General features: G+C 49.3%; 1 protein-coding gene across 2 annotated transcripts in view; it reads right to left on the bottom strand.

The window, feature by feature from the left end:
- Positions 1–1,373: 1,373 nt before the first annotated feature.
- The window catches only part of LOC138489145 (peroxisomal trans-2-enoyl-CoA reductase-like), a 394,101-nt gene continuing 368,625 nt past the window's right edge, over positions 1,374–26,849 (bottom strand). For both annotated transcript variants that reach the window (XM_069616801.1, XM_069616800.1), the window contains one exon: positions 1,374–2,220. In XM_069616801.1, coding sequence (XP_069472902.1) covers positions 2,132–2,220 — 89 coding nt within the window. In that variant the 3' untranslated portion in view covers positions 1,374–2,131. The remainder of the gene's footprint in view (positions 2,221–26,849) is intronic.

Raw genomic sequence — 26,849 nt, forward strand, 5'->3', positions numbered from 1 at the left:
ATTACTTTTTTATAAATAGTATGAAATTAATTGCCGAATTGATGAACTGAGATAAGAATAACTAAGAATCCCAATTTTGTTGGTCAATTAAAAACAAGAAATTGGCCTTTCTGTACAATTGGTCTTCTAGCTAGTCAAGTTCAAGGAACAGTAGCTTCTTGGATAGAGTTCTGCAGCCCTCCTGTATTGCTGGGTAATGCTTACAGCAATCATGATGTGGTCACTGCCAACAGGCTTCACTGGAAATTGCCACATAACGAAGTTACAACATTCATAACTGTTCATTTGTTAGCATCCACCAGGCTGACCCAGTGGTATCCCAATTCTTAGGTGTGGGAAGACCTCCCATCTCTAGGACTCCCAGCACTATGTATGGCTGGCAATGGCGGGGGCAGAAGTGTCATGCCCTGTCACCTGCATTCAATGCATGCAGAGCACTGACACCACATGGGATTTCTTAGCACTAGACCATGCACTTTTAAATGCCACAAGCATAGCGATACACTAAACATCTAAAAAAAAAGTCTACACCCGATTCATCCAGGGTGGCTACATTTGTACATTCTTTTAAATCTTGAGATCTTCAGGTTCGGTGACTGATGGTGTCTTCACATCCCAAGAGACCTTTTAGTGGTCTTCAAAAGCTCATCATCGAAGTTTAGTTTCACAGCTGGTGATCAAAAATGTCTGATTATTCCAATTCTTGCATGCAATTTGCAGGGCCACTGACCAAGCAAGATTGTATGGCTGCAAGCGTTGTGCATTATTAAAAGACTCACTCTCAAACTTGCTGGTTGAAGATGGATGGAAACGCATGGTGGCATTTGAAAACTATTACCAAAAGCCTGTCTGGTGAATCTCTGTGAAAGCAGTTGTTGATTTTAGACAACACCTGGCTGGCAGGCTACCAGTTCCACAAATGCCACACAACATCCACAAAAGCCACACAACAGCAGGTCCAGATGACCGACTGGAAACCAAAATCAACAACCCTCTCAGTGGCACACTGCAGAGATCATATTGGTAGATGCTGTTGGAGACACAGTGGCAGGAGGGAAGCATTCCCACTCCCCCCTTATGTTGTTGCTAGTTACTGCATGGATAAATGACAAGCGTCAAGTTTAAATGCTATCAGCCAAGCAATCGAAACCAGCAATAAAACAGAACACACAAGTCTGCTCTAAGAATTTTTTTGCCACAATGTCTTCTACTGGTGATCCAGTTTAAGCCTGAGAGAAGAGTACTCACAAAACCACTGGGGGACCAATCCATTATTTCGCCCTATAGTTAGCAGTTGATCAAAGACTCGCAACTCAAGCCCCAAGTTGTGGAGGACTGGGTTAGAGATGAATTGGCTACGCACCCTCGAAACCTTTTGAATGCAGGTTAATAGTTTATTTCCTTAATCACTTCTGTTTTCTTCACCATGTTTAGCCTCACTGCTTGGTCCATTCTTCACTCATACAGTCTGTTCTGTGTATTGCAAATGTTTTAAACAGACTACATTACCGGTCAATTAGTTCAAAAGAGCCATCTGCAGGTTACTAAAACCAATACACAAATAAGCCTAAGAGCTTCACAGATGACTAACACTAGGTGAAGGCCGCAATTTGCCCAGCAATACGTGCAACAAGAGTTCAGTATCACTCGCCTGGTTTATAAAAGTAAAAGAACAGTTACGTATTCGACCTGCCATAATTGAGCCGCTTAGTGAAAGTCCTATTATATCGCTAGATCCCTAATTAAAAAGAATGTAAGCAAGTTAATCAAAATGGATAAAACAAAAAACACTTGGGCCCGAGCCCCTACTATATAGATCCTACACATACAGCACCATCTCATAAAATCAGATTTTTGGGTGCGAATAATGCAAACCAATCCGATCAAATGTACTGTGCTCATCAAGCCATGATGGTAGCGATTCACTGCCAGAAGTTGCATTACATTCAATTTCTTTATGGTGGTTCAAACATCACTGTTTCTGATCAAGAAGAAGGTAACTGGGTCAATGGACCTCAAGGTAATGGTCCCATCCAAGAGAATTTAAAGCTGAAGTTCAATTGGATCAGCACCAGGTCATCACAGGGATTCACGATCAACCATATGAGGAAATAATGTTATTTCTTCAAGTTTAGAGTTTGGATGGAGCTTTGTCGGACAGGAGCTTCTCCAAAGTTCTGGCATTCTTTCCTTCCGGTGCGGGTTCCCACTTGTCATGGTCTGGGGAAAAGCAAAAGAAACCGGATCCATTTTTAGCACAACATTAAAAGGTGAAGCCATGTTTGGCTGTCAAAATGAAAATGGACACATTATTTAAAAGCACTTACATATACAAGTATTTTCGAGGTCAAACAAATTGCCAATATTCACCTTCAGAGAAATGCATAAAATTCAACATGGCAGGCTTGTGCCAACCGATAATTGAGGAATATGTTAGACAAGCATTGGCATTCAATAGTTTTGGTCTTTAAAATCAGTTTTCTAATATGTTAGGTAGTATAAAAATGCCCCCGCCATCAAATTGTAAATAGAGAGCAAAAACGAAGAGAGCAATATTTATTTTTTAAGCTGCAGGCTGGGCTCCCACACTCATGCAGACACTCATTTCCCCCAGAACATCCACAAAAAGAAATGGTAGTAATGTGGGTTTTCAAATGGATTTTTATAAACAGGACGGTCAATAGACTGAGTGGGGAGCACTGATTGTTTTGAATACACATTGTTGATAAGGATGTGCCCATGGTGAATGTTCTAATTCAAATAATAGTCATAAAACCTTTTGATTGTCAGCACTTCTGAGAACTGTATTTCTTTGCAATTAAGTCTAAAGCGAATGGTATACTTTGGGAGCAAAAGTCCTCGAGGGCACAGGTCACATAATCACAGTGCACCAGTTGAGAAACAGCAGCGTTGGAATCAATTTGGGCCCTAGCGGCCATGTTTTGGTGGCATTGTGGGCAGCAAGTGGGTGTAGACATTAGGACAGTCCCCTGACTTGCAGAAACCTGGCAAAGAGACGCACAGGGGCCAGCAAAATGGAGTAAGGCAGATAGCGCTAGCAAGCTCCACGGCAGTTAGATGGTAAGCAGAGAGGCGACAGAGACCTGCAGTGTCACTTGCGGCAATTGTGTTTGCAGAAGGTCCCCACCGTGATCTACCTAAAAAAAAGGTGCAGCCCGGGCTACTGTCTTCCTCTACCAGGATGGACAGCTAAAAAGAAAGAAAGAACACCTGTGGGAGACATCTGACCAAACATCTATCATCATAATGTTTGCTTAGCCACACTCCATTCAAAACCTTTTTTTCCTGCAGGAACATTTCTGTGCTCAATTGTTTAATGTAGAAAAATAAATGATAAAAATGTAAAAATATCTCAATAGCACCAAATATCAGTCTTGTGGTTTGTTTTTCACAGAAATAAGTGATGGTGTTAGTAAAAGTGACTTAAAAAAGCTCAAAGCAGCAATATCACATCTAACAACAAATTCATTGTTCTCAATCCACAGACATCTGGACGGGTCGCCTCAATGCCTTTAACTCTGGCCATTTACAGTGTTCCCACCCTATTTTAATATTTTCTGATGGCCAAATGACAGTGGCAAAGCCATGACAATCTAAACTAAAAGGTCATGTGTTCCGTCTCAGACTTGCATATATTTTCTTTGATGCACTGTGTGTTATACAAACGAAACCGTGTCGATAGACGTGTGTTTTGGCCTCTTGTGGGGGAGTTTCTATCTTCACCACCCCTCAATTTTGGCTAGGCCTTCGTCAGGACAGATAGGAGCTGACTCCCATGATGAAACTGAAATGTATATATGGCACAAGTAGACCCTTCTCCTCTCAAAAGTCTACCCTTGCAGGTGAAAAGAACATATGAAACAATCTACCATCAGTTACAAACTCCCTTACAAAGTCCTTCTACAAAAATATATATTTCCTCCTATTAGACTGTCAGAGTTCACAGCTGTACTTGGGACTCTTAGTAGCGCTCCCTGTTCAATGCAACAAATGCTCTTCTGCATGTGTTATTCATGGCACACAGATGGCCTTGCCAACTGGTGAATCTGCAAAGATAACATGATTACTCCATTATCCTCTCTGACATATAGAGAGCAGAATGATTGCCTCTGTCCGAGGAAACTGACTGTATTTACCTTATCACGAAGACTTCCTGGTCACAAAGAGATCTGGGGCTTCTTCTTGAAGCTGAACTTCATGCAATCGCTAACCTGTCTCTGTGAGAGCAAACCTAATACTCATTGTTCTCCTGCTAGTTAGAAATTCATCTGACTCCTCTCTGAGGCGACACAAGAATTAAAACATGCCTCCCCCTAGAGATGGGTTGAGTGAGCAATGCTGCTCTCTACCTGCCTGTGAAACCTGGGAACTGGGTTTAACACATTGCTTGGTCGTGGGTGGGCTACAAAAAAAGTATTACATGCCGAGTGAGACCGACTATTTTCAGTTTCCAAAATATACATGCCAGGATTCCAGCAAAAAAGAGAAACAGGAATGTACAGGGTTTACCTGGCTCTCCTTGGTCTGACACTTCAGGATAAAACTATAAGCTGGGACAACGACCATTAGCATGTCGCCAGATGCAGCTTGGTCAAGAACATCACATTTAAGGCTCCAAATGGAGCCGCATGGAAATGAATGTAGAAGTTAGAAAACTCTGGAGCATACGGATTACCCATAATGCAGTCTTTGGAAACACATCCAGTGTAACGAAAACGACCATTGGCATGATCCCTAATGCAGCCTAGTCAGAAGCGTTGCATAATAGACTCCAGATGGAGCTAAAGGGATACCCTGTAGAATGCTGGTTTCCCCATGGAGTCGTTTTTGGAAACGCATCCAGTATAACAGATGGAACTCCAATATGCGCACGTGTGCCCATACTTGGCGGTCGCAGCCTTGCTAGACCTTCACTAAGTAATGCGGCAGAAGGGGTTATGCTCCAACCATGTTAAGTCACAGCTGGGCCTGCTGCTTAATTTCGAGTAACTGAGTCATCAGCCGGGTCAAAAGATAGCGACTTGTTGCAGTGTAACACATCCAAGAATGAGTGCCATAGCAGCAATGGAAATCATCGCGTGAAGAGTGGACCCCACTCGATACATACATTCAAACCCGCCTGTACAGTATTGAACTTCTGTATACATCTTTGTTCCATTTTCTAGATGACAGATCAGAAGCTATCATTGATCGCATGATTCTTTTCTTTATAACGGCCAACCAGTGGTTTATTGGCCACCTTGTTCTTCACACATGACCAGTGTTTGCAGATTTTTTGGTGCACTTCACGTTTCGGCTTTTCTATGCATACTAAATCACAGGGGCATTTGATTCCATAGAGGACAAGCTTGCTTTTGCTGATTGAAAAAGTCTTACTTTGCCAATGAATCCCATTGATGTCTACATTTTTCTAATTTTTAGCTAAACTGCAGACAGAGCATTGAAATGCCCTATCACTGGAGGAAGGCCCCAAAGGGGGTGCTCCTTGGTGGGTCTCTTCTTCACATGTTCCGCTCTCACCACACTTCTTGTTCTCGCACCTGCACGATCTAAATGACACAAGGCCTAGAAAGATCGTTTGTCTTGTCCTCCCTCTATCTTCCTTCCCTTACCTTGTTGCGCCTAGTAACACTTGTGTGCAGGGGCGTTATAGATGACTTATATCATTTCATCACAGAGGCCCAGAAAAATATACAATGCCGCAGTAAGAAACGGCTAGTCTGGCAGCACCCAAATGCCAGTCTAGCCAGGTAATTACACTTAGCAGGACTGCTTTATCAGAAATGCCCATTTATAAAAAAAAAGTCATACCAAACTGAGGAATGTCTAGACTGGCTGCACCAAAATGCCTCTCTAGCCACTAATACCACATATCATGCCTGCTTAGCCTGGACATGGGCAACCATTATGATTAGTCGCACAATTCCGCCCCCCCCACACACACACCTCCCCTCTCTCCCACCCCAACCTCCAAAATCAGCTCCTTGACCCATAATTACCTCCACATCCGTCTTCCTTGTACCAGAGCTTACGTATGAGGCTCCTTGCCTCATAGGTAAGTACTGGGATGAGGAAGAATGGGACCAGGCGTAATGAGGAGTGCAGGTAGCTAAGTCAGGCCTTACCTCCATGTACCTCTACCACATCCCAGTACTTGGGTAGGAAGCAGAGTGCCTCATACACAAGTACTTGGATGAGGAAGAATAGGGCTAGCAGTAATGAAGATTACCAATAAGTAATCAAGGCATAAAACACAAGTAGTGGTGCAACACCATTGAGTTGACTGGGATTCAGCATTCCCCCCTCCCCCTGAAAAGTTGGACTATGTTGACTCAACCTGGCTGATCTTCAGAGCAGTTGCTGGACAGAACAGGACACATATGTCAAACGGTACCTGGGTTTTGCTGTTAACAAGAGCCCAGCAATTACTAACAAAGCATTTCATTGTTAGTACCGGCATTCAAATGCCAAATTGCGTGGAGGATTCTAGAATGGCTGGCAGTGGAGTAGCAGCTTAGCTCAACTGCTCCTGGACCTCTCCCTGAAGACATTTCCAAGATAATACTATAAATTCAAAGAAAAAGATAGTAGAGGCTGAGAACTGCGGTTCAAAGAAACCCAAGCAAATTTCAGAGATGGGAGAAACCCCAAGCATCCAGGATGTATACAAGATCATCCTTCAGGTGGCACAAGATGTTTGTGATATCAAACTGACTATGGCTGAGCTTAACTTGAAGACTGGACAACTGGATAGCAGGATAACTGACTTGGAGAAAACATCTTTGACCATGAGCACTGAAATTGCAGGAAGTTTCCAGGCATACAACAACTTTAAGTCTGATTTATTGAGAGAAAAGGAACAGAGCCTGGAAATGGAGATGAGGATGAGGGCTAAAAATGTCAGATTGGTTGGAGTGGATGATCATGCTGGTGATAATGAGGATTTGCCTTCCCTGGTTGTCCAAGTCTTTAAGGAGAGTTTTCATTGTCGCCTGATTAAGATTGGTGACATTGACAACGCTTACAGGATTGGAAAGCTGATGGGGGCCAGGGCTAGGCATATCCTGGTAACCTTTCTACATCAAAGGTCTAAGGAGTGTTTGTTGAGTGCTGCCAAACAGGCGGGGAATGCGACTTTCAACGGTAACTCTGTTTATTTTTCCTGATTTTCCTAAGGAGATCCTTCTTCTGAGAAGATCATTCAGAAGTGCTAAGGAATTGGCCAAACAACTTAATCTGAAAGCCTTTCTCAACAAGGGTAATGTTTTTGTTGTGGCTTTTCCAGATGGGGAAAAGAGCACTTCGGATCCAACTCAGGCTCTGAGTTGGCTGGAAATGTTTAAGAGGGATCAGCCTTTGCCTGCTCTGAGCAATTAACTGCACCCCCAGGTTTTCGCAGTTGCCCCCCGCATTTATTGGGTTTGTTTTGGTACTTTTTCTTCATTTTGGAACATGTTTTTTCTCACTTTTAATGGCACTGGATTTATGTGTCTGTTAACGTGTCAATAATTTGAAAAACAACTATGGAACCTTTTCGTGTTTCCCCATGCATTCCGTTCGATTCCTGTGCTGCAGATCGGTTCTGACTGGAATTTATGACTTTCTCAGCCGCCTATCATTTCGGTCTTTCTACATTCGGATCGACGTGGAAGAGAAAAGGACCCTCCGACGTTAAGGCACTGTAACGCTCACCTGATTCCCACGGAGGCGCAGGTCTGGCTTCGGGACTCTGAAGATGGACAGGAAGGGCCCTCAACTCTGGCTTCTCCGGCTCGCAGGAATATTCCCCTGTGCGTGAAAAGGGAGTATTACCTACTGACTGAGTTATGCTCAAGCCTCCCACTCTCTTCCAACCCTCCACGATACCCTTCCACGATTCCCCGTGAAGTCTCACCTTAGGGTCTGAAAGGACGAGCTCTCCATCCTGCTTCTGACGCAGGGGCGCGTTGAACCCAGTTACTTCACTGGATTGAGGTTGAATGGGAGTTCAGGTAAGCTTGATTATACTGGTAAGGCACTGAAAAAGTTCAGTTGCAAGTTCGAAAGTTCAAGCTTTAAATAATAATGTTCATTGCCTTTTTTCAGGTGATGAATGAAGATTCCTTTGGAAACTCCTTGCAATTAAGCGCTGATGTTGATGTCTTTTCCCCATAGTGGCCGGGGTCCGGAATGCCGGAGATATGGCGCCGACCCGAAGTGAAACGTGCAGTTCCAGTAAAGATCTGGTAAGTCCTAGATGAGCGCTCAGGTAATGTTTTTGCATTCGCTCATCTAATGTCTTTGTCTTTTTTCCCCATAGGGGCCGGGGTCCTGCTTGGAAGCAGCAAGACCCGAAATGAAATGGGAATGACCCAACAGGTAAGTCTTATAAGGAAACTGAGCTTTTCCTATTCCCTTCCTTCTCTCACCTCTTATTCTTGTCTTTTTCTCTAGGCTCTGGGAAGTGGCTGTGTATCCGGATGATCGCTGCTGAAGATGGAGGAACCCAGGAAAGGTGAGTGAAATGCAGCGCTGCAGCGATCGTAACGAAATGCTTTTAAAAAATGATGTCTTCCCTTTCAGGATCGTCGGTGGTGTCTCCGTGGTGCAGATTAGCTGGTATGTCTCTTGTCTCCCTTTTGCAGGTGACCCAGGATGCTGACAGGCGTGGCTGAAGTCCAGATGCAGGAGCTGACACGGTGAGCGTCCAGCTGCGAGGAGCAGAACAACGCGAAGCGTGAGTTGCTGATCGGGTGTGGTTTAAATAGCTTTGGAAGAAGTTCCAAAAGTGTATCCTTCCTCCGATCAGGTATGTATCCTTCCCCGACCACACCCGGGTGGAAAGTAATCCCACAGGTAAAGTAGTTCCATTCAGGCCTCAAGAGGGCCTGGATGTGGCAGCATGGTCTGCATCAGGTAAGTGCACATTAAAACACTTGAACACATGTCTAGCTTTATGAGCCTGGCGCCTAAGGCGCCAGGACAGGGGTCCAACATGAGCCTGGCGCCTAAGGCGCCAGGACTGCGTCCAAAGGGCCCCAGCTTGGGCCCGCTGGCGCTCCCCTGGGGGAAATGATGCCTGCCTCTGGGGTTGCTGGGTCAGACCTGGCTCCTTGGAGGTAGGCATCATGACAGGCACAGTCAGCTGATCGGTCACGACGCCGGCTATTGAGTGGCTGCGAGTTAATGCGGAAGCTTCGGATACTCCGACTGGGAATTTCCGGCAGTTATGAGGATCGACGGCGATAGGGCACGTCTTCTCTACGAAGTTCCTTTTGAAATTGGTGAAGGATGATGCGGCGCTCGATAGCTCGGTGGCTCGAATAGGGATAGAGCCGACCTGGGCGTGGTGCGTAATTGTCATCAGCCGTACACTCTCAAGGTCTGGATTGATGTGAACTGATTTAGGCAGTAGTTTGGAACTCAGCGCTTGCAGATGGTGGGGTCTTATAAGCACTCCCTTTTCACACAATGATTCATGTGCTTGGGTCAGCCTCATTGTCTGATATGATTGCGCCCTACGTTTTACGATTCTTTGATTCTTTCCATTTCCATTGGTTGCAATGTCACGATGGCCAAAGGGGTCACGTGGATATTATGGCAATACACGTCAAATGGCACCATTGTTGACACTCCTTTTCATTCAGCATCAAACTATGTCATGTTTTTGAACCTTTGAAAGTAGAACTGACCTGATGGGTAGGGTTGGTATTGATATTTTGAAATTTTGCTTGAAGGGTAATATCTATTTTTGCACCTCGCCTGGTGTTCTCAAGTTGGGGGTATGGCTATGGATGTATTTTTCTCTATTGGGTCCCCATATTGGTGTTTTGTGGGCTACGTGTCTTGCAAATCCTACTGCAGCATTTAATGATTTATGATGTCTTTTCACAATCTAGGTTTTCGATGTTGGGGGCATGTACATTTCCTTTTCTTGTTTGGGTGGTTTAGTATGGTTGTTATGTTGTTTTTGTGTGGTGCTTTGGCGGGGTGGATTCATAAAAGACATTAATGTTTGATTTGTATTTCTGATGGGATTTGGGGGAGGTCCTAGGGTTGGTATCAACATTCTTTCTATTGTTTTTTCAAGCTGAATAGACTTCGCAGTTCAGACTGTTCTGTTTTTTTTTGCCTTTGGTGTTTTTATTGCTTATCTTTTTTACTTCTATTTTTGATTTTTCTTTCCTTTCTTTCTCTGTCTGTTCTACTCTGGTTTCTACAATGACTTCACATTGCAGTGGGGTTGTGAGAGACGTTTCTGTTGTCTCATGGAATGTTAATGGGGTCAATAATATCCTGAAGAAGAAAGTGTTCATAATGCTTCGTGATATGAATGCGGATATATGTTTCTTACAAGAGACACACATTTTAAGTGATGACATTTCAAATTTGGCAAGGGATTGGATTGGCTCAGCTTTTGGTTCTTCCTTCACTTCAAGGGCCAGGGGTGTGACCATTTTAATTCGGAAGAAATTACCTGTGAAAATTGTGCGGGAGCGTGCTGATAAGGATGGGAGAATGATTGCCTTGTTGGTTGAGTTTAGGGGTGTTCTAGTGACCGTTTGCAATGTGTATGCTCCTACAGTGGATGATGGCTCTTTTTTTTAGAATGGTTGCGCAGACTTTTTTGGAATTTGATACACCTAATGTTCTTCTTGGGGGTGACTTCAATACGGTTATCGACCCTTTGCTTGACCGTAGTCAGGTCGGTCGTATGACGCAGAGTGACCATCATTATAGGGCTCTCTTGACGCTTCTGACGGAGCACAACTTGAAGGACAATTGGCGACTCATGAATCATGATGTACGTCAATATAGTTTCTTTTCGGGCGCCCATGGGGTGTATTCCAGACTGGACATGTTTACAGGAGGGACGGTGACAGAAAGTTTTGTCTCTTGTCTAATTTGTAATATTCTGCTGAGTGATCATGCCCCGGTGGAGATACGGTTGAATCTGAAATTTCAGTGTTACAGATCATTTGCATGGAAACTGAATACATCGATTTTGTCGGGTGATAATATTTTAGAACGAATTGTGCCGGAGGTCGATTACTTTGTGGCAGAGAATCATTCAGATGAGATCCGCTTAGCGACCCTGTGGGAGTGCTTTAAATGTTGTATGCGTGGCGTTTGCCTTGGGCTGTCTAGTGGAAAACGGAAGAGAAGAGAAGAGCTGATTGGATCTTGATTGTAAAATCAGTGCAGTTTCTAGGGATTTAATGCTTGATCCGTCCAATTCGGCGAAACTGGGGTTGCTGAAAAAATTGAAGAAGGAGATGGAGGACATCTTGTCACTTAGGGCAGAACGTAGTTTATTCTACTCTAGCTGTACATATTTTGAAAAAGGAGAGAGGTGCGATAAGTGGCTGGCATTCAGGTTGAAGCACAGGTTTTCGGAATCTGCTATTACCTCTGTTGTTGATCGGGATGGTTGAGTGACGTTTGATCCAAGGAAAATACATTCAGTCTTTCGTGACTTTTACATGACTTTGTATAGCAATGAGGCTGGTATTTCAGGTAGAGGGGGGGATTTCTTCAGGAATTTTTATCTTTCCAAGATTCAGGATGTAGAAAGTCGCCTTCTGGGCGAGGTGGTGACCGTTGATGAGATCAAACATGATATTTCTAAATTGAACTGTGGTAAATCCCTAGGTCCAGATGGGCTCCCGTGTGAATTTTATAGGATTCTTCCAAATTCGGCTCTGGAACTTTTGAAGGATGTGTTCAACGCCAGTAGGTTGGATGGATCTCTGCCTGCAAGTACGAATCATGCTTCCATCTCCATTTGTTTTTGAAAAAGGGGAAGGATGGCAGTCTCCCGGCCAGTTACCGTCCCATCAGCCTTATCAATACCGATAATAAGATCGTGGCTAAGGTTCTGGCATTGCCTTTGGAGAAATTCTTACCTGACTTGATTGATGTGGAACAGTCTGGATTCATGAAAAACAGGCGTACATCTAGTTTCCGAGCCTGAGAAACTTAGAAAGAAAAACCGCAGCGTTTTCAAACACAACCGCGTTGTGTTTCTGCCTAAATCTGCTTTCCCATTTGGGGCTCTCGGGCTCCCCACGGGGAGCCCGAGAGCCCCAAATGGGAAAGCAGATTTAGGCAGAAACACTGCAGCATTTAGCATTTCCCATTTGGGGCTCTTGGGCCCCCCGTGGGGAGCCCGAGAGCCGCAAATGGGAAATCAGCTGTAGGCAGAAACACTGCGGCATGTAAACACAACCGCGTTATGTTTCTGCCTGCCTTGGCTTTGATATGATATGATATGGCATTTGTAACGCGCCTATACACAAGTGTTTCAAGGCGCGACGAGGCAGGGAGGGGAGAACAAGGGGAAGACAGACAACGATCCTACTAGGCCAGGTGTCATTCAGATCGCGCAAATGCAGGGGTAGGGGGAAGGGAAAAAGTGCAAGGGGAAGGAGGGGGGGGGGGGGGAGTGCTGAACAGGGTAAGTAGAATAAAATAAATAAATAATACATAAGTAGGGCCAGGCGGTGGCAAGTGCAAGGTAAGTGCAGACAAGTGCTAGGAGGGGGGGAGCTGTAGGGATGCAGAGACAGTCCCGCAGTGCAGGGGTTGCCAGGGAGGCAGTGCAAGTGGAGAGTGGCTGGGCCAAGGACCGAGGTCGGTGAGAGTGGCCCAGGTGCAGGTTCAGTGCAGTTTCAGTGAAGAATTTAGCAGGGGAGAGGGAGAGAGAAAGCAGAAGCAAAGAGGAAGATTTTGAGGTGCTTCCGGAACCGAAGGTGGTTCTCCTCAAGTTTCAGGGAGGCAGGAAGGCTGTTCCAGAGAGAGGCCCCTGCCGCAGAGAGAGATCTACCCCAGCTCGTTGCTTCGAGAAGCGGCTGACCCTGAGGGAGCTGGAGACAGATAAGCGAAGGGCTCGGAAGGAAGATATTTAGGAAGAAAGAGTTGAAGGTATTTAGGCCCCAGAAGGCCTTGTGGACAATGCACAGGGTTTTGAACTTAATCCTCGCAGCCACTGGGAGCCAGTGTAGAGATTTCAGTCCTGGAGAGATATGGTCCCTGGGCTTGAGGCCAAGGACAAGTCTCGCAGTCCTGTTCTGGATGAGTTGCAGCGGGCGGAGAGTGGAGGCAGGCAGATTAAGATAGAGGCTGTTACAGTAGTCCAGCTTCGAGAGAACCAGGGCTCTGGAGACCGTGAGCTTCTGGGGGAAGGAGAGGAAGGGAAGAATACCTCTGAGGAGGTGCAGCTGGTAGTGTGACTTCTTAGAGACGTCAGATATATGAGGAGAGAAGGAGAGTGTTGAGTCGAAGATGACCCTGAGGTTTTTTGCCTTGCAAGTAGGAGCAGGAAGCGGGCCAAGAGAGGCTGGCCAAAGCGCTGCAGGGAAGGAGGGAGTGGGTGTGCCGATGAGTAGAATCTCAGTCTTACTGGCATTAAGGCAGAGGTGATTGGCGGTACACCATTCCTGGATAGCAGACAGACAGTCGGAGATGAGGGAAGGAGAGGAGGAGGCCGAGGGTAGCCTGAAAATGAGCTGGGTATCGTCCGCATAGCACTGAAAGTTGGGCCAGAGAGTGGCGATGCGGTGGGCAAGGAGTGCCAGATACTGGTTGAACAGCCAGGGAGAGAGATTAGATCCCTGGGGGACACCATAGGTAGAGAAAAAGATATCAGAGAGGAAGGACCCCAGTTGGACCTGGGAGGGTCGATTGGAAAGGAAAGAGGTCAGCCACGCCAGAGCCTGACCAGTGATACCCAGGTTATCACGGAGACGGTTGAGCAGGATGGCATGGTTGACAGTGTCAAATGCAGAAGAGAGATCGAGCAGAATGAGAACACAAGGAGTGTTGGAGTCGAGGTTCGAGAGCAGGTCCAACGGATGTTCAGGAGAGCAGTTTCCGTGCTTCTGGTAGCTCTGAAGCCAGATTGATGGTCATGAAGACTACCAACAGATTCAGCATGGAGGTTAAGCTGGAAGATGGCCAGTTTCTCCAGGAGCTTGCCCAGGAAGGGAGTGATGGAGATTGGGCGATAGTTACCCGGGCAGGAGGGGTCGGAAGAGGGTTTCTTAAGAAGAGGGTGCACAAGGGAGTGCTTAAGGGGGGATGGGAAAACTCCAGAGGCGAAGGAGTGGTTGCAAAAGTCAGCCAAGGCAGGAGCCAGGGAGTCGATGTGGTCCTTGATAGTTTTGGAGGAGCAGGGGTGAACCTGTTTAGACGAGACTTTCATAGATCGGACTGGTCTGGAAACCTCGTCAGCAGAAAAAAGGCAAAAGGCAGAGAAGGAGGGAGGAGGGGTGGCTGCAGAAGGGCCAGAGGAAGAGCCAGGAAGAGATGGAGGGAGGTGATAGGAGGAGAGTGTGGACAGGATGTCCTGAGTTTTAGAGATGAAGTGAGAGGCCAGTGCAGTGCAGAGGGCCTGGGAGGGGACAGGAGAGGTAGAGACTGCAGCAGGGTTGGCAAGCTCCTTGCAGATTTTAAAGAGTTTGGCCGAGTTGTTAGATGCAGAAGAGATGCAGGCTTGGATAAGGGCTCTCTTCTTGGTGAGAACGGAGAGACGGTATTGCCTTTGGAGCAGGCGGCAGGCCAGTTTGTCAGAGGATGTACATGAAGCACACCATTTCCTCTCTGCCACTGTTATGCTCACCTGACTCCCACGGAGGCGCAGGTCTGGTTTGGAGTGTTGTTGCTTCTTCTATGGTGAAGCGCAGGACCCGGAAGATGGACTGGACCGGACCTTCGAATCTGGCTTGTCTGGCTCGCACGAATATCTTTCTGTATGTGAAAAGGGAGTATTAACAATCCGAAATGAAGTTGGAATAACCCAACAGGTAAGCTTTGTAATGGAAATTAAGGTTTCCTTGTTTTCTTTCCCCTCTCACCTTTACTCGTGTCTTTTTCTCCCTAGGCGCGGTGATGTGGCTGCGAGTCCAGATGTCGCCGTAGAACGTGGTGGTACCTTGTACAGGTGAGTGAGATGCGGCGCTGCAGCGATCGATGCGATGTGCTTTTAAATGGATGTCTTCCTTTTCAGGACCGTCGGCGAGATGTCTCCGGAATGCGGATTTAGCAGGTAAGGACTCTTCTTTACCCTTTTCTCTTCTCTTCTCTCTTTGCAGGTGTTCCAGGATGCTGGCAGGAGTGGCAGAATACAGAATGCAGGAGCAAACACGGTGAGCGTCCAGCTGCTAGATGCAGAACAACGCGAAGCGTGAGTTGCTGCTTGGGCGTGGCTTAAATAGCCTTCAAAGTAGTTCCAGGTATGTATCCTTCCTCTCAGGTATGTATTCTTCCCCTGACCACACCCGTGTGGTTAAGTAGTTCCAAAGATAAAGTAGTCCCATTCAGGCCTCAGAAGGCCTGGATGTTGCAGCATGGTCTGCATCAGGTAAGTTAACACTAAGCACCTTTAACACAAAGTCCCCTTTTATGAGCCTGGCCCCTATGGCGCTAGGACTGTGGCCCGATATGAGCCAGGCGCCAAAGGCGCCAGGACTGAGTCCAAAGAGCCCCTACTTGAGGCTGTTGTGACTTCCCTTGAAGACATGATGTCTGCCTCTGGGGTAGCTGGGTCTTGTCTGGCACCTTGGAGGTAGGCATCATGACAGCCACCCTACACTTGCGTTTTAGGGTGACGAGATCCGAGTCATACCAGGAGTTACATTTGGCTTTGGGCTTCAGGCGGATTCTCATGACAGGGGCCAGGATATCAAGAGTATCAGATATAGCAGAGTGGAGCGTTGAGAGGGCTGTGTCAGGGTGGGAGTCAGCCGAAGGGCGAGGAGGGGGCGAGAAGGTGGCAGCGAAAGCCTCAACTGACACGCGCTTCATGGGTCGGATGACCGAGAAGGTGGGTGGCAGTGATGAGGGTGGCTTTGCCTGTGGGGTAGGGAGGGTGAGGTGGGAGGATAGGAGAAAGTGATCACTCCAGGAGAGAGGAGTGGAGAGAGGGAAAGGTCAGAAGAGATCAGAGCATCAAGAGTGTGCCCTGCAGAATGGGTAGGCCCAGACGGGAGAATAGAGAGTGAGAGAGAGTCGCAGAGGTCGCAAAAGAGTCCAGAGGGGGGACAGGAGGCATCCAGGTGGATGTTGAAATCACCAAGGAAGAGGAGTTGAGTGGTTGAGGCCAGGAGTGAGGAGGAGAGGTCAGCCCACTCAGAGAGGAAGGACGAAATTTGACCAGGTGGCCGATAGATAGTAGCCACTGTAAGGGAATGGCTAGGAGAGAGAGAGAGTCGGCAGACAAGACACTCAAAAGAGGAGTAGGTCTGCGTAGGAGTGACAGTGGCAGGAATCCACTCAGGGAAGATAAGGGCCACACCCCCTCCTGCACGGTTGGGCCTGAGCACGGAGAGGATCTTGTAACAGTCAGGTAGGAGTGTGTCAAAGCTGGTGACAGAGCTGGCCGTGAACCATGTCTCAGTGAGACCGAGGACATCCAGGTCCAGTTCCTCAAGAAGGCGACAGATATCAGAGGTATGTTTGGAGAAGGTTGCCATCCTTGAAGGACTTCCGGGGAGGGGTACAGATCAGAGGTACGCCCTGCAGAGGAGGAGAAGAAGGAGCACGAGAGGGGGCAGGGAGGGAGGGTAGAGGCAAGGTAGCCGAGGACAGAGGATGGGGGACAGCAGGAGAGGAAAGGAAGTTGATGAGGCGTGGGAAGCGTCTATCAAAGAGGTGAAGGTTGGGTTTCACTTTGGGTCTCCGGTGCTCTCCTGCGGGAGCACCGGAGACCCAAAGTGATAGCCACGGCAGGCAGAAACACGGTTGTGTTTGAAAACGCTGCGGTTTTTCTTTCCGAGTTTCTCAGGCTCCTCCGAGCCGGAGGAGCCTGAGAAACTTAGAAAGAAAAACTGCAGCGTTTTCAAACACAATAACGTATTTATGTTTGCGGTCGCTTCAAAAGCTACCGCAAACATACATACAACGTTTTTAAAGCTGCGGTTTGATTTCTATGTTTTCCGGGCTCCTCCAGCCCAGAAAACTTAGAAAAAAAAACGCAGCTAGTGTTTATTTTTATTTTAAAAATCGCACTTACCGAGATGCAGCTGCAGCTTTTCTGCCTGTAGTCTCCGGTCCCCGTCCTCCGCGTACACCACCAATGAAGGAAAAGCCACCCAGTGGTAGCTTTTGTTTACTACAGCTGGCTGGCTTTTCCTTAATTAGTGCCGCAAAAGCCAAAGCGAGCCTAGCGGCGGGCATCCATTTCACAAAATGGATTCCCCCATGTGCTTTCTTTGAGCTTGAATTGCTCAAAATTTTACATAGGGACTTGGAGAAAAAAAAATTGCCAATCATTTTTTTTTATTATTTCATATCTATTTTTGAAATAAAATCTTTTGACCGAACCATTCCTCTAAAGATGAACTTGACTCCGAAAATCAATTTTGTGACCAGCATGGTCCCTTTGAGGATTAAAAACTGTTATTGGAAGGATCTGGATCGTGTAGTTCAGGAATTTCTGTGGAATCGTAAACCTCTGAGACTAGCAATTTGGAAATTACAGTTTCCTGTTTGTCTGAGTGGCCTGGGGGTCCCAAACTTTAAGGCCCATCATTTAGCCTTCTCATCTCACTCTTTTCTTCCATTTCTGAGTAGTGAGTTAGATCACTGGGTGGCTGCGGAAGCTAATGCCTTTGGTCCGCTGGGCCCTGAAGCCCTTCTGTCCACTAAAACTAAGGATCAGGGGACAGGTTGCTGGTGACCGCCTTTTTACGCACTTCTTGGTGTGAGGTCTTAGGTTGGGTTATGACGCCTATACATGCCAAAGGGCCTCCATTTCGTTGAATCAAATGATTAGGGATAATTGAAAAATGATTTTTTGGCCTGATTGGTTCCTGGCCTGTGTTAGACAGATTTCAGATTTGGGGGGGGAAGGACGGAAGATGGTTGACTGCTGCCGAGATTAGAGAGGGCAGTGGTTGTGATAGTCTTTTGAATTCCGCTTACAGACGTTTGAAGAGAGTGGTGGGTGAGGTTGATTGGTCAAAAACCCTGGACTTGGACATCTTTTTGGGCGACCTGAATGGAAAAGGAGGGGTTTTGGCCAGTAGGATTTACAAGTTGTTTGTGTCACGATTTCAGGGTAATGACAGACTTCGGGAGGTATGAAGTGAAAGGATTGGTTATGATATTGATTTCAGTTGTTGGCAAAATTTGTGTAGGAATGTGTCCTTTTGCTCACTGAATCTGGGAGAACGGTCTAGGCAAATTAAGATTCTTAATCGTGTGTACTGATGTCCAGAATCTCTCCACAAGAAAGGCATGACTGACAGTGATGTGTGTTGGGGTTGTGATCAAGAGGTTGGATCTCTGGAACACATGTTGTGGAACTGTGTGAGAGTCAGAGGGTTTTGGAGCGATGTTTGCAATGCGTGTGACAAGATTACTGGTGGTGAGTGTGTGCTGGATTTCAAGACTGTGATTCTGGGTGATGATACAGGGCTTTCTGATCTTGGTTCTGCTCTCAAAAAATGGTTCTTTCGGTCTATCATTGTGGCGATAAGGTTAATTTTACGTGGATGCAAAAGTCGGATCCCCCCCTCTTTTGAGGACTGGGTCCAGGAGATGCACTGTCTTTCCAGAACTGAAAAAATGATTTTCAAGTTGAAATGTAAGCTGTCATTGTATGGAAATATTTGGGATGTGTTCAATGACTCCTTTTAAGCTGGATGAGTTAATTATTATTATTATAATATTTTTTTCTCTTCTGGATTCATTGTTATTCTAAATAGTTTATCTGTTCGCGTATGTACAATTGTGAATAAGGAACAAGTTACTTACCTGTAACTGTTGTTCTCCAGCATGGGTCTGGCATGGATTCACATGCTCATGAATATTCCCCGTCGTCAGGCTGGGAATCCTCGGTAAAGAAAAAACCAGTATCAGTTTCGTTTCTGATCTGTCTTTCGTAGTAGTAACCAATCACTGGTCTCTGCGTCATACTGACCACAGCCAATGACTGCCCTCTACCTAAGCCCCGCCTCTGGCAGCCATCTTCAGATTTGGAAGCACATGAAGTGGCAGTATGACCAAGTGAAGAGCCGCAGAGGGGTAGGCGGGAGGGTTCGCATGTGAATCCATGCCAGACCCATGCTGGAGAACAACAGTTACAGGTAAGTAACTTGTTCCTTCTCCAGCATGGGGTCTGGCATGGATTCACATGCTCATGAATAAAGAATACATAGCAGTACACACATGCACAACCACGGGAGGTGGCAAAGGCTCAACATTAAGCATCACATCAAACTCAACATTAAGCATCTTACCTCCTCACCAGGCTCACCTCAGGCGAACAGGTTGCGCAGCACTGCTTAGCCGACCCTGGACTCCTCCCTGGAATCCCGATCGACGCAGTAGAATTTCGTGAAGGTGTGCGTCGACCTCCACGTAGCAGCCCTGCATATGTCCAGCAGGGGCACACCAGATAGGAACGCCGTGGTAGCTGCGATCGCTCTGGTGGAATGGGCTCTCGGACGGCCAGGCAGCGGTCGGTTCGCCAACCGGTGACAGTACATGATGCAGCCGGAGAGCCATCTGGAAATGGAAGCCTTCGAGAGAGCCTTCCCCTGATTGACAGGTCCAAAGTTTACAAAGAGTTGTGACGTCTTCCGAAAACACTTCGTGCGGTCCACGTAGAACTTCAGCGCTCTAGCCACATCCAGCGAGTGCAAAGTCCTCTCAGCCGGCGACGAAGGCGACGGGAAGAACACAGGTAACACCAAGGGTTCGTTGAGATGGAAGTCCGACGGTACCTTGGGCATGAAGGAGGGGTGCGTCCTGAGCACTACCCTCGTGTCGTGAAAAGTCAAGTACAGAGCCTTGCAGGAAAGGGCCTGGATCTCTCCCACCCGTCGTGCGGAGGTTATGGCCACGAGAAACGCTGTTTTCCACGACAGAAACTTCAACGGGGCCGAGTGTAAAGGCTCGAATGGAGGTCCCATGAGCTTTGTCAGCACCACGTTGAGCTCCCACGCCGGGGCCGGAGCCTTCACCGGCGGGAACGATCTGAATAGTCCCTTCATGAACTCCTTCACCAGACGATGAGACCACAAGGACGTCCGCCCCGTGGTTCTGGTGTATCGGGAGATCGCAGCAAGATGAATCTTGATGGACGCGTGTGCCAGCCCAGCCTTGGCCAGCGTCAGCAGGTACGGCAGTACTTGGGGAGCCGTAATCCGTAGAGGGTTAATCTTCTGTGCGCGGCACCAGACAGAGAACCTCTTCCATTTGTGTCCGTAGCACTAAAGAGTCGAGGACGCCCTGGCCTTTGCAAGAACCTCTCTGCAGTCGGCCGGTATGTCGTATCCTCCAAACTCTAGCGCTGCAGGAGCCAGGCCTGCAAGTTCAGCGACTTGGGGTCGTGGTGGAGGATGGCGCCTCCTTCCCTGGAGAGTAGATCCGCGTCCGCCGGCAGCTTGATTGGCGGGGACGCTGACAAGTCCAGAAGGTCCGGGAACCATATCTGCCTCGGCCACGCAGGTGCGACGAGGATCATCCTGCACCGTGACCTCTTGAGCTGGTTGACGAGCCGGATTAGCAGAGGCAAGGGAGGGAACGCGTAGAGGAACAGGCCCTCCCAGGGGAACGAGAAAGCATCGCCCATGCTCCTCGCCTGGGGAAACCTGCTGGCGAACCTCCGGCACTTGGTGTTCGTCGCCGTCGCGAACAGGTCGATCTGGGGTGTGCCCCACCGTCGGAAGAGGCGATCCGCTAGATCCTGCCGTAGTTCCCACTCGTGGCACGAGCGCAGCTCCCTGCTGAGTGAGTCGGCGATGGTGTTTTTTATCCCTGCCAGATGAAACGGCACCAGAAACATCTCTTGGGCGACGGCCCAATGCCACAGGTCCTGCGCCTCCTTGGACAGTGCTGGGGACCTGGTTCCGCCCTGTTTCCTGATGTAAAACATGGTGGTGGTGTGGTCGGTGAAGATCCTCACCACCTTGCCCTTGAGGGACGGAAGGAAGGACCTGAGGGCCCAAAACACTGCACGTAGCTCCAGGACGTTGATATGCAGGGCCTTCTCCGTCGGGAGCCAAAGTCCCCTTGCGTGCAGATTTTCGGTGTGCGCTCCCCACCCTTCCAGGGAGGCATCCGTGGTCACTGTCTCCTGGTGGGCTGGGGTCTGGAAGTCCATGCCCGCCGTCAGATGCGCGCGGGTGCCCCACCACCGTATCGCTCGTCGGAAGCTCTCGTCGAGCTTGATCCTTTCCTCGAAGTTGCCCGTCGTCTGGACCCAGCGTGCATCCAGGAATTCCTGCAACGGGCGCATCCGGAGCCTGCACATGGGAATGAGGTAGATGCAGGAAGACATCATCCCGAGGAGGGACTTGATGGACCTCACTTTGGCCGCGTCGGCCACCAACATCCGTTGCACCTTGCCCAAGATGGTCCTGGTCCTCTCCTCCGACGGGGAGGCCAGAAGGGACACTGTGTCGAGCCTCGCTCCTAGAAACAGTGCGTCTTGCGCGGGCACCAGGTGGGATTTGGCGTAGTTCACGGAGAATCCCAGGTCCGTGAGGAGTTGGACGGTCCTTGCCGTGTGGTCCACGGCGAGCTCCCTCGATTTGGCGCGGATGAGCCAGTCGTCCAGGTAGGGGTAGACGTGGATCCCCTCGCGGCGCAGCTGCGCCGCCACCGGTGCGAGGCACTTGGTGAATACCCTGGGTGCCGACCGCAGTCCGAAGGGGAGGGCTTTGAACTGGTAGTGACGCCCTTGGACCACGAACCTGAGGAATTTTCGGTGCCCCTTTAGGATGGGAATGTGGAAGTAGGCATCCTCCAAGTCCAACGACGATAGGAGTCTCCTTCCTCCAGCTGCCCCAGGACGTGCTGGAGGGTGACCATCCGGAACTTCTGCGCCTTGATGAACTTGTTCAGACGTCGCAGGTATAGGATGGGGCGCCATCCTCCCGTCTTCTTCCTCACGAGGAAGTATCTCGAGTAAACTCCGGGGCCCCGGAGCCTCTTTGGGACGAGTTCGATGGCGCCCTTCCTGAGCATCGCCTTTACCTCCAGAAGGAGTTGAGGGACGTGAAGTTCTTTCCTGGCCACGGGGGGGACGCGCGGGCATCTTCTCTGAAACTCGAGTGCATGTCCCCGGGCCAGAGCGTCCAGCACCCAACGGTCGGTGGAGATGGACTCCCACACGCTGACGAAGCTCGCCAGCCGGCCTCCCACCGGGGCGCTTCGGTGGGGGCCCGACCCGACGGCCGGTTCAATCCTGCTTGGACGCGGCCTTGCCGCCTTGACCTCCTTGGCGACGACGGCGGGGTCCGCTAGACTTGCCTCGTCCTCTGTAGGCCTCTTGCGACGACGAGCGGGCCGCTTGACGGTAGGAAGCGAAACCGCTGCCGGAACCTTTGGAGGTGCCCTTGCCTCCGCTGCTCCGAAAGGGCGTCCGTCGTTGCTGCAGAACTCCAAGGGCCCGGGCCGTCTCAGTATCCGCCTTAATGGCCTGAAGGGAATCGTCCACAGTCTTCCCAAACAGGTTATTCCCATCGAAGGGCATGTCCAGGACTCTGGTCTGGACGTCTTGCCGGAAGTCCGTAGCCTTGAGCCATCCACGACGTCGAAGGCAAACGCCGTTGCCCAACTGTCGGAATCCAGTGTCGGCGATGTCCGTCGCCACGGTGATGGCGTGGTCCGAGGCCACCTCACCTTCTTGCAGGATCTCTAAGGCCTCCGCCCTCTTGTTGTCCGGCAGAAAATCCAGCAGGGGAGCCATTTTGAACCAGAGCTCCCTGTCGTAGCGGGCCACGATAGCCAAGGCGTTGGCCGCTTTAATCGTCGTCGCCGCCGACGAGATGACTCTACGTCCCATCACATCCAATTTCTTTCCCTCGCCGTCCGGCGGGGAAGTCGACGTGGAGGCCGCACCCCCCCCCCGCTTTCTTCCTGGCCGCCGCGGAGACGACGGAATCCGGGGTAGGTTGCGCCCGGAGGCACAGGGGGGCCGTGTCCGGGACCCGGTACTTTTTCTCGTACCGGTCTCTTCTAGCTGGTGCCGTGGAAGGGTTCTTGAGGAGGGTAAGGCCCTCGTCCCAAATGTCGTCCAACAGGGGCACTGCGAGGACCGTCTTCCTCTTGGCCTCGCGCCGCTGATAAAGGAAGCCTTCCTTTTACTTCTCCTCAGGGCAGAGTTGGAAAAGCTCGGAAGCCCTGGAGATCATGGAGTGGAAAGATCCGATCTCGTCGGGAGGAGAGGCCCTGGCGGGAGGCGACGACGGAATATCCTCGTCGTATGCCTCGTCGTCCGTACCCGTCGCTGCCGTGTCAGTCCCCGTATCATCCCCTCGGGTGGACGGGGAGGAGGGCTGGACGGGGCGCGACGGCTGAAAAGGAGGTGGAGGATGGATCCTTCTTTTCTTGGTAGGGGGAACACCAGAAGGTCCCGGTTCTGGATCCCCCGACGGGAGAGGTTCCTCCGTCGGCAACGGTAGCCTCGTCCTTATCTCGGAGCATAAGGACTGTATGGCCAACAAAATGGCCGCCGAGTTGTCTTGCGGCGCTGGCAGAGGGGAATCCGACGGGCGAGCAGGGGCCCCGTCGGTATCCTCGACGATGTCGTCGTCGTCACCTGCGTCGGGGTCCATTCCGACGGGCTGGCCTTCTTCCACGCCTAGGCCGTGGCTTAAGACCTCGATCAGCTCCTCTTCTGAGGTTGAGGCCGAATCTACGACGACGCCCTGCCCCCCCTTCTTCCCCACGGGGAGTTTCACGGGGGTCCTATCGATGGGCACAAAAGAAGACTCCCTCCGAGGAGGCAGGGAGATTCTGGGCCCCGAGGACGCCACCACTGGTGTAGCCTCCACAGGCTGAGCCAGGGCCGCCGCGACCGTTTCGATAGAGGGCTTGGTCGGATGGATCAAGGCCTTCACCACCTTAGGTGCGCTCACCGCCTTATCCTTGAGGGAGGGGGCACTGCCACGCTCCTCCTCTGCCTTAGAGCTCGACCGGGGCCTCTCCAGGAGCTTCGCCGGGTGCTCGGCCTTCCTCTTACCCGACCCAGAGCGTTGGCTCGTGGTTGATGGTGCCGGGGAGGGTGCGCCCTGCCTGACGCCCGTAGAGCCCGACCGTTCGGCGCTCCCGGTGCCAGCGGACTCGCGGTGCTAAGCCTTATGTTGGGCCCCCGTCGCCGGGGCGCCCTCAAAGGTCTTAGAAGACCGCTCGGATTTCCTCTTCTTCTCGCCGGACGGGCTCTTACCCTCCAGCCAGTTGGCGAGACGTTGATGGCGGTCCTTCATGGTCCGTTCCGACATGTTGCCGCAAAACGCACAGTCCTTCTCCATGTGCGTCTTGTCCTCATGAAGGCAGTAAAGGCAGAAAGTGTTCGTCCTCCTTAAAGACGTTCTGCAGCTGGCATCCAGGGCAGACCCTGAACAGCTTTCCGGGCGTCGAGCTTCCCTTCTCCTGGGCCATCTCCGAGACCGGGCCTGAGAAGCTTCTGGAGTCCTCCGAAGTGTAGCTCGACGAAATCTTCACCCTTGAGGGGCGCAGACGAATCCGACACGGGTCCCCGTTGATCGGATGTAGGATCGGTGGAGCTTGAGGCTCTTTTGACTGAAAAAAATCAAAGTTTTTGAGAAAAAGCACGAAAAAATAGCACTAACGCTCGAGAGCAATAGCACGAGGATCCAAACACATGAACGTGCGGTAAAAATCTGAAGATGGCTGCCAGAGGCGGGGCTTAGGTAGAGGGCAGTCATTGGCTGTGGTCAGTATGACGCAGAGACCAGTGATTGGTTACTACTACGAAAGACAGATCAGAAACGAAACTGATACTGGTTTTTTCTTTACCGAGGATTCCCAGCCTGACGACGGGGAATATTCATGAGCATGTGAATCCATGCCAGACCCCATGCTGGAGAAATAAATAAAAATGCCAAATTGTTTAGGCAATTGAAATCGTGATGTGGGTTTAGTACTTGCATGCCAGGGGAGTGATTGGAAGGGTAGAGAGGGAACAGGATTCCACTCAATTCTCAAAGCAGTCCACACGTGGGAGCTTTCAACCTTAAAGGAGAGAGTTAACTGCTTGTAACATTGAAGCTGCACTAGAATAGTCTTATTAAAATGCGTAAAGAAATTAAATGCCCCCACACAAATAAGTTCGCCTCTCCCCCACCGCCTGTGAAGTTTGCGCCTCTCCCAACATTTGAAGGGTCAGCCCCCCCCCCAAAATGTAGGTTTTGTTGCACCCCTGAACATCAGCACACACACCGTTCACCATATACACACATGCACACCCAGCCATTCATACATTTAAGCGTGCACTCTTTCACCATACAGGCACACCTGGGCAGCCATCCATACATTTAAGTGTAAACCCTTTCACCATACAGGCACACACCCCAAGGCACCCCATACACTCACACAGGCAGCCACCTATACATTTAAGTGTGCACCCTTTCCCCATGCAGGCACACCCAGGCCGTCACCCGTACATTTAAGTGTGCACCCTTTCACCATAGACTCACACACGCACACGTCATGGGGTTGAGGGGAGCCCTATTACCATTATACATTATTTCCGTTAAGGACCGAACCATAACGGAAATAATTTCTTTATGAATGTAGACCGACTTCAAAAACAAACTGTTTCTTTTTTAAGTCATAGGACTCACCCTACCCCATGACATGGAGGCCTCCAGCCTACAGTCTTCCAGGGCATGGGGTGGGGGTTCCCTCGGACTTCACTCTGCCTTCATAAAAAAATATTTCTGTAACAGAAATAATTTCTTTATAAATGCAGAGTGAAATCAAAAAGGAAATAAATATATATATATATATATATATATATATATATATATTTTTTTTTTTCTCCAAGTGGGGCCTCCTCCCAGGACATGTGCTGGTGTGTCCCCCTGCACCGCAGGGGCCCTGTTACGCCAGTGTGCAGCAAAAGAAATACAACACTAGAAGGTAAGGCCAGCACTTGACACGAGAGAAAAAACCCTGGCCTTTATCTTCTTTTGGGACAAATTACATTGATCCCAAAAAGAGAAGTTTTAAAATCTCCCGGAGAAGCTCTTGAGTTGTGTCACACATGGCCTTAATCACTCAGAATCTCCAGGCAGGTTTACGTGTTTTTACATTTTTATCACAAAAGTAAGGTGTATTGACTGCCATCACACTGCCCCTCGTCTTATTTTGCAACTCCTCCCTAACCCAGGTGTCCCTGACCAAGATTAGTCTCTAGCGATCCGTAACCCCTACTGTTGAAGGTCTTTGCTTATCTTGATGTGATGGCCTTAAGGCAAACACCTTGTTTATCTAATCTCCCTCAGGGAATTCCTAAACTAGCCCTACACCAATGATGTTAGTGCTATAGGGTGGTGGATGGATGTACTGCTCACTCTCTCAATACACTTACTCTCACTATTTCCTTCCCCTCTTCTCTCCTGCACCCTTCTGCATGCACCCACTTCCTCCCACACCCGTCTGTACTGTACTTACGCTATTCTAACACCCACTCCCTCTACTACTCCCGCACCCCTACTCCTAACTACCACGCTATCTCAATCCTTTTCTCTCACACATTTGCTCTACAGCCCCACCCCATTTCCTACACTACACTACACTACCCACACACAATTAGTACCACTCTCCCTCACAAATACCTCATTTGCACTCTGCTCAAATTTCGCCAATGCTCTATGTGCACCATTCCCCCTTTTGGCCAGCGCCTGGTCTCTCCGTCCAACTTCACCTCCTCTGACCTCACTCGAATAACCCACACTCTGCTTCTCCTACTGTATTCTTTTATACTGTGGTCCTGGTGTTTTTCCTCTCTAAGCACCTCTCCCTTTTCTAGCATAGTTTCAGAAACAGTCTCTGATGAGGTACATCTAGGTGCCTAAGATGCTTGTCGTTCT

Source organism: Ambystoma mexicanum, chromosome 9, assembly GCF_040938575.1.
Source record: "Ambystoma mexicanum isolate Mex_15411 chromosome 9, UKY_AmexF1_1, whole genome shotgun sequence".
NCBI lineage: Eukaryota > Metazoa > Chordata > Amphibia > Caudata > Ambystomatidae > Ambystoma > Ambystoma mexicanum.